General features: G+C 39.9%; 1 protein-coding gene across 1 annotated transcript; it reads right to left on the reverse strand.

Annotated features, from left to right (window-relative positions):
- Positions 1 to 2,560: 2,560 nt before the first annotated feature.
- Positions 2,561 to 5,151, reverse strand: LOC103974709 (aluminum-activated malate transporter 10). Its single transcript, XM_009389584.3, has 5 exons — positions 4,747 to 5,151; positions 4,043 to 4,183; positions 3,675 to 3,947; positions 3,293 to 3,552; positions 2,561 to 3,209 (listed from the first exon to the last, which is right to left on the reverse strand). Exons 1-5 carry the CDS (start codon positions 5,090 to 5,092, stop codon positions 2,745 to 2,747), a joined length of 1,485 nt encoding a protein of 494 aa, XP_009387859.2. The 5' UTR covers positions 5,093 to 5,151; the 3' UTR covers positions 2,561 to 2,744.
- Between the last annotated feature and the right edge of the window lie 3,240 nt (positions 5,152 to 8,391).

The raw sequence follows: 8,391 nt of genomic DNA on the forward strand, positions 1-8,391 counted from the left end.
TTTTATTATGATAATATATATAATGTATTATATATGATGTGAATCATGATTGCTTTGACTTGAATTCAATTTGAATTTAAAGTTCTATCAATATGGCATATTGATAGGGGGAGTTACGGTTAACTCTATCATCAATTGATTGTCATTATCAAAAAGGGAGAGATTGTTGAATCTTATGATGAAACTAATTGATAGTGTTTATGATTTAATGTGCGTTTAAGTGATATAAGACTAGCTTCGATCAGAAAAGATAAATCGATTAAAATATGAGGAATCAAACGTTGGGTCGAAACAAACATGTCAGAAGATTGGATGTCGGATCGGAGGATCGATCGATTTGTCGGTAGAAGACTTCGGTCCATGAATTTGGGCATTGGACCAAGAAAATCGAACATTATGCCAAGGAGATCAAATATGACGAGAAGACAATATGCTAATTGGGTAATACACCGAAGGATCGGACGAAGCGCTAGAAGAACCAATGACATGTCGGACAATATAGGATTCGCTTGTAATCGATTATGTCTAGATTTAGTTAGTTTATAGTCTAATTGAGTTGGTTTAGAATGTAATTAGGCTAACTCAATTAGAGATCAATTAGGCCCAAGTGAAAAGGCCCAAACAGTGACCCAACAAGTGAAACTATCATGGCATAGTCTCCGAAACTATATCAAGTAGTAGCGCCAAAACATAGTATCCAAGAAACTGTCAGGCGGTGGTACTATTAGACTGGGTGTTGGTATCATCTAGTATCTAGATGTAGGTGATGGTACCATTCGTACCTCGAAATCTTGAGGATATAAATTTTGGCTTCAAGTTTTGAAGTCATTTAGGGTCTATAAATACCCCAACTATTCCTGCATAGAGTAATAAGAAAAGTGAACAAAAACTCTATGTTTCTAGAGTTAAAAACCCTTGTAAAGTGTAGAATCCCTTGTCCTAAAGTTTAGATACCATTCTAAGGGAGAGTGTGAGGGAAACTTTATAAAAATAAGGTGTAAAGGTTCTCTCCTGAACCTATCAAAAGAAGAATCGAGTTGTAAAGGTAGTTAATCTTCGTCCATTGAAGTAAGATCGTTAGTGGATGCTGGTGGCCTCGACGGAAGAGGAATCGGCGGAGTGGATGTAGGTCACAACGACCGAACCAATATAAAACTCGGTTTGTATTTTCATTCTTGTAATTTATCTTTACTGCAAATTGGCTTACCTGCTTACTGCTTTTACTACGCTTACGAACGAGATTTGAAGTTATCTTTCCGAGATCGATTTTAATCGAAATGAAAAAATCTTAAAACCGAAGTTTTTATCTACTGCACTAATTCACCCCCCCCCCCCCTAGTGCTGACTTGATTCTAACATGTTCCACTCATGCATTAAACACATTGTCATCGACTTTCACTTCATGTGAGATCAAGTTGTCAGACATCAACTACATGTCTCTCATGTACATATGGCTAATCAACTAGCAGACTCACTCACGAAGCCTCTCACCCATAAACTATTTTTATTGTATCGATCCAAGATCGATAGCTTTGACAAGAGCTCAATCTTATAAGGGCATGATAACAGAGAGATTTCCCAATCTGCATAGCATATGAGATTTTTGCAACTGCACGAGAAAATCTCATTGCTCAGTTGAAGAAAATCTTTTCTTTCAACATGTATAAATAGACACCGTATCTATTTGTTTTTTTTACTTTTACTCTTCATTCTTTATTCTATCACTTATGATATGTCCGGGCAACCAGATGACTGTAAGCAAGGGTAAGGTCATCGGTAGGTGGTAATCTCTTGTTTGCATGATCAAGTGTGTTAAAGAGTAGAGTGTCCTCTACCGTAAAGATTTTACTATGCAAGATAGTCTCAAGATTGTTGCACCGGTATCAAGTTGATACATTCGAAATTGGACTCCGAGATGCTAGCTGGTTTGGATACTCTCAAATCAGTCCCTAATTTTTGGACATTGCGAAACTTGATTAAAAATATTTTATATATGTTAGATCCTGATCATATATATACATATATATATATATACATATACATATATACATATACATATACATATATACATATACATATACATATATACATATACATATACATATATACATATACATATACATATATACATATACATATACATATATACATATATATATATATATATATACATATACATATATACATATACATATATATATATACATATATATATATATATATATATATATATATATATATAAAGAAGGAAACAAACCTACAAGACTTACTATAGCTTTTTCGGAGAGGGAAGTAACCCTCTCAGTTGGTATGTGTTTTGTGCTATGACTTAACAAAAACTCTTTTTGTAATTATGTGATAGAGCTAGTATATTCTGCTTTAAAGAAACAAAAGACCAGCTGGTGAATTAGGGATTTAGCACTTGAACCTCGTTGGTTCTTTACTCCCACTGAACAAAGCTATAATGGGTAAGTGAATTAAGGGGCTTAAAACACGTCAAGTCTCCATGTTAAAAGAAAGGCATGCAATAGAGCTAAAATTTCATGCAACATTAACAAAGTACGAGACTGAACTGATGGGCACGTTTTATATAGTTTAACATCCATTTAATTTCATTGCCTACTCCGTATAGACAAAATAATAATAGCATTTGATACGTATGAATGTCAACTAATAACTCGATGTCTACAATAGTTCCTTCCCATATAAGATAGACTCGTCCGACATTTTCACATCAATTAGGTTCAAACCTCTTGAAGGGCTTTGTCTTCTTGTTCTTCAGCTTGTACTTTCGAGGAGGACTTCTCATTACGGATGCCTTCAAAGTGTGCAAGGGTTGCTAGCGTGCCGACAGCATCGACGACCCCTTGGATCCTCGCTGATATCTCAATAAGCAACGATGCTATCGTCATGAGAGGCATGGCTTCCATTAGGGCCACTCCATCTGCAATTGAGATGTTGCTGTTCTTCTTTCCTTCGGTTGATTCCATTGGGCTCGAGGCTGTTGTTTGCGTCAGGTGGTTGGGAAGCGATGCGAAAGCATTTTGGAGCTCGTGCACCGCATTCTTCATCTCTCCAACCAACGCATCAATGGATTTAGACCTTTTCATCAGCTTGATGGAGCTCGACAACTCCTTTAGGACCTTGGATGAGTCCGAGCTCAGTTTCATGCAAGCATCTCTCAGATGTTTCTTCATACATTCAGGAGCCTGACATCGATCAGTTCAAATCTTAGATCATATATCTTTTGATTCTATCTAGCTTGAGTGGTTATTTCGGGTCACAACATTACCTTAGCTTCTGAATTGATGCAGCCGTGGAGGGCCTCTACGCAGTAAGCACAGTTCCTCAGTGCAGCTGCGACCTTGAGATACTGTTTCCATGGATGTCTAAATCCAAAGCGACCATGTGCAGGTTCCCATCTCGCTAAATTTGCCTGTGAATCTTCAGATGCTTTTGAGTTTAGGACACACTTGTAGCCCTCCGACCGAGTGGCTGATGATTCTTTCGCATCCGTGATCTCGCTCTTCATGAAGTAATCCTCTACGCAACCTGTGCATGACTTGGAGGTGAGGAACGATCCATTTCACCTTACAGATCACATGGATATCGACGTTGTACGTGATAGATTCTTCCACATGCATGTTCTAGGGTTTCATAGAGAAAGAACATACCCTCTAAGGAATCAGCGAGCTTCTCCATGTTGCGGGAAACGAGGAGGTGAAGCTCTTGGCCGGACCAAACAGGGTAAACAAGTATGCAAATGGAAAGAGCAATAGCGATACCAATGGCGATGGTCGCTATGCGTTGCACTGCTAAATTAATCAGTTCTTCTACGCGGTAGCCGGAAACTGCTACCAAGCTGAAGGTGAGGATAAAGATGGTAACACCATAATCAAACCGAGCTTTCACTGTCGGCAAGAACCGGGAAAATGTTGCAGCTGAAGCTGTGTTTGTGCAGCAAAGGAGGAGGACAGTATTAAGCATTTATTTAGCTGGGATAAAATGATAGAGAATGGTGATTCTAGGTGAAGTTTCATACCTAGCAGGAAGACGGACGCACTCAGAATTACTGGTTCCCAATTTTCTCCGGATTTGCTTGCAACCCAGTCGATGCCAACTGCAAGACCGCCGGCGCTGAGTGTTGCTATTGCTCTGTTGATTCCTTTGTACAAGCACCCACCTGCATCCATGTCAATGCCAACTTTGTCACTTTTCAAGTACCGTGTCTTTTCTGTCATACATAGTGCTCTTAGTGCCTGCCCGTGCAACTCTTTTTTGTAAGCAAGTTGCGTCCACTGGAAAAAGAGGAAGCCCAATGCGTCGTCACTTTCTAGTGGAGTGTGCATACATCGTCACTTTCTAGGCACAACTTTATTAAAACTGAACAGCTCAACGAGGTAGAGACCGTATAAGGGTAGCTAAAGAACGTGTTTGCCAGGTCATCAATGGACTTAGCTAGGGATCTAGAAATGAAATAGGTGGAGTCCCAAGGGGCTCCTAGCTAGCTTTAGAACTTGGAAACCTTGTAATGATGTTCTTAACTCGTGATGAGATAATTTTATCAATACATTACAAGGATGGTCCTGCACCAAAAAGCAACATACTAATGCGAGGTGAGGTGATCATTCATATCGTAATTACTCTTATTATGATGCCAGATCTGACTTTTTAAATTCTTGTATTTTCTATGGAAAAAAAAAATTAAGAGAAAAGAGAAAAATAAATGTGCATCTATGTACTTACCAACAGTGTACTCGAAGACCACGACGACAGTCATCACAGCCCACATAGCTGAACTCCCGAAGCCATTGTACAAGGGCCTAAGATAATAAAAGAGTGACACTAGAGTGAGCGCAGCTCCTACTTTGGCACCATGTATGACCTTCCTCGGACTATCTGCACCAATCTTCCAAACCTTCTTCCCAAACGTTGACACCTTCGATCTCAACTTTGATCCCAACTCGACCAGCCGATTCCAAGTCCTGGAAATCCAGCTCGGCTCGGGTTCCATCTTCACCGACGACCCTTCGGGGACTGTCACTCTCCATTCTAAACCTAAACCACCCGACACTTCCTTCTCGGTCGCCATTTCCTTGACTTGTGCTGCGTAGCTGAGAGATAGCAAGGAACTCAAGTATTGCTTACAATTTCACCTCCTTTGTCTTGTAAACCATGGGAGACCGGACGTCATCTATATAAGGGTGGAAAAGAGATACGACATGTACGAGCAATGCGTAAATGGACCAATTGATATTGTTGACCAAACTCATGCGCAGTGGTACGGCGACACCAAATTAAATAATCGAAAAGGATTGTGGAAAGTGAGATGTCACCGAAGTTGGGTAAATTCGGTATACTGCTACTCGCTGTACATATCACTTGGGATGAAGGTTGGTGGATGCAATATGGAGTGTGTGTACTAGTCCACCGATGCTGTGGAAGAAGGATCGCAGCAGGCGAGGGTGGCAAGCTATTCTACTTTGAAAGGGTGTTGACTCGACATATGGTTTTGCTTTCATGGGGACACCACCTGACTCGGTCACCGTGATATGGTGAGGCTGAATCCATTCCGGACGCAAATATCTACCGAGTGTGCTTTCCGTAGGATGACAGATGAAATTAGACTATCTCAAGGTTATCAAGCCTGAACTGTTTCTCGGGATACACTGTCAGTTTGCTTGCTGAATACAGTAAAAATTGAATGGATGTGCCGTCCGAGCTGTCTTCCATAGGCTTATCTTTCCTTTTGTCCTCGTATGGGTTCATGCTTTCAGGGATGCAACTAGGTGAGGAAGCTTCGGGTCACAAGAGAGAGATGTGAAACCAATCTAACAGGACGATTGCGATCGCTTTATGCCCACCATGATGCTTTCGCTATGTCAGAAGTATCCGTGTTGTTGTTGCCATTTGCACAAATATCGGTATATATTTGTTGTATCGTTTTTCTTTAAAATATATGCATAGTGTCCGGATTACTTGATCTGATGATATCTCTGGGTTTATCCAATAGCATAGACCAGCACATGAAGTTTTATTCTTGGATTCAGCAGCAATTAAGTCAGCAAAGTGCAAAAAAGGTGGCGAAGCAGATGCTGCCATTTTTACTGAAGGTTTCTCTCAAATCCATCTTGAGTCCACACCCAAGAAAGTAAACGAAGCCAGTTAAATAGCATCGTTTCATATATGGCCATCGCAAATATTTCATTTCTTTTTCGACTTAACAGCAAAATAGGTTTCTGGTATAGAGAAAATCATATTAAGTATCATCTGCATCGATTATGCACATCGGTTGTTCTTCTATCCCACATTTGTGAGAGAGGTACTTCGAATATTTTATCGATGGAATTTATGCTGATTGATACTGACATATACCATGACATAATTACTCTGAGGTGCCAGAAAAGCGGAAGATGCGCCCCGCAGACATCCTTATCTTATAATTTCCCCTCTGTAATCACAAATGCTTTCATGGGCAGAACAGATGCAGCTGATATCTCTCCTGTCTAACTCAACTAATAAGATCTACTTTGGCAACATCATAGCTTGCCTTAAATTCATGAACTTCTATGGTACTGTGGTACCTTGATCTCCCGACATGAATCATGCTCTCTCCTCTAACTATTGGTCAAGGGTTCAAGGAACGGATCGTAGCGTTAGGGTAGATCATAAGTCTGAAACCAAGTTCTGTCATGTCTTAATTGTATCACCAACTTGCAAATGAGTCCATGTATCAAGTCTATTCACAAGTGAGAGATGTGAAACTAATCTAACAGGACGATTGTCATCGCTTTATGTCCACCGTGAAGCTTTCACTATGTCAGTAGTAACCATGTTGTTGCTGCCACTAGCACAAATATCAGTATATATTGTTGTATCGTTTTTCTTTAAAATATATGCGTCGTGTCCAGATCCCTTGATCTGATATCTCTGGGTTTGTCCAATACCGTAGGCCAACACAAAAAAATTAATTCTTGGCTTCAACAGCAATTAAGTCAGCAAAGTGCAAAAAAGGTGGTTAAGCAGATGCTGCCATTTTTAGTGAAGGTTTCTCTCACATTCATCTTGAGTCCACCCGAGAAGGTAAAACGAAGCCACTTAAATAGCTTTTTGTTTCATATATAGCCATAGCATTGGGACTCGGGGGGCAGTCAAGAAAGCAAATATTTCATTTCTTTTTCGACTCAACAGCAAGATAGGTTTCTGGTATAGACAAAATCAAAAGTAAGTATCATCTGCATCGATTATGCACATCGGTTGTCCTTATATCCCACATATGTGAGAGAGGTACTTCGAATATATTATCGATGGAATTTATGCTGATTGATACCGATATACCATGATATAATTACTCTGAGGTGTCAGAAAAGCGGAAGATGCGCGCCCCCGCGCCCACACCTCTCTCCCCACCCCCCCCCCCCCCCCGGCCCCAAGACATCCTTATCTTTGCCACCAAAGCAAATAAGCTGTAATCACGAATGCTTCCATGGGCAGGACAGATGTTGATATCTCTCTTGTCTAACCCAACTAATAAGATCTACTTTGGCAAAATCATAGCTTGCCTTGACTTCACGAACTTCTATGGTACTATGTTACCTTGATCTTTCGACATGAATCATGCTCTCTCTGTCATATCTTCTTAATATATCACTAACTTGCAAATGAGTCCACGTATCAAGTCTATTGATCCTTTGCCCACATAACCCCAAACGTGCCTGCTAATTGATCACCGTCGTTGCTTCCTGCAAATCTATTGGTCATGAGATTGCAAACATGATCACAATCTTCTTTGACGATCATATGACAAAGAGTGTGTTGGAATTATATAACAAAGGTATGCGATTTAATTTATATATATCCATGCCATGTTTTGCTGCTGCTATCTGGTGCCTATAAGGCATCTGAGAGAGAGAGAGAGAGAGAGAGAGAGAGAGAGAGAGAGATGCATCTAAGGCACAAACCAAGTTGAGTTGCTGCTGCTATCTGACATCAACTCCAACAGCCTCAAGTCAATGCCGCATGGCGCCTTTCCACTAAAGCCAACGTCTTCTCATGACCTAAATACGATATCCTACTAGAAAATGTCATCCACACAACCATGGGATTGTTAGCTGTCCTACCCTTCGATAAGGCACTCTCAAAATTCTCGTATTTTCGTTTTACAAGGAAATTCCATTAGAAAATTTTCTCAGTAGTGTTTTGGATAGCAATCTTATTATCGTATCCTTACAAGTGAAAATGAACGATTTGTTAATTTCTGCAAGGAAATTTTGGATTTTTTTTACATTATCAAATAATCAATATCAACAAGAAGCGCGCACAACTTCGAAGAATTCCATATATTTTTTTCTATTTTTATATTGAAATGCCGGTGAGTTTTCTTCCCAAAGA

The sequence above is a fragment of the Musa acuminata genome, chromosome BXJ1-9, assembly GCF_036884655.1.
Source record: "Musa acuminata AAA Group cultivar baxijiao chromosome BXJ1-9, Cavendish_Baxijiao_AAA, whole genome shotgun sequence".
NCBI lineage: Eukaryota > Viridiplantae > Streptophyta > Magnoliopsida > Zingiberales > Musaceae > Musa > Musa acuminata.

Excerpts from the sequence above, each read along its gene's own strand:
- LOC103974709 (XM_009389584.3), bottom strand. The coding sequence starts at position 5,092 with ATGGCGACCGAGAAGGAAGTGTCGGGTGGTTTAGGTTTAGAATGGAGA. Across the intron at positions 4,184-4,746 it reads GGTCTTCGAGTACACTGTTG|GTGGGTGCTTGTACAAAGGA; the intron begins GTAAGTACATAG and ends ACATGGATGCAG. Across the intron at positions 3,948-4,042 it reads TGCGTCCGTCTTCCTGCTAG|CTTCAGCTGCAACATTTTCC; the intron begins GTATGAAACTTC and ends GCACAAACACAG.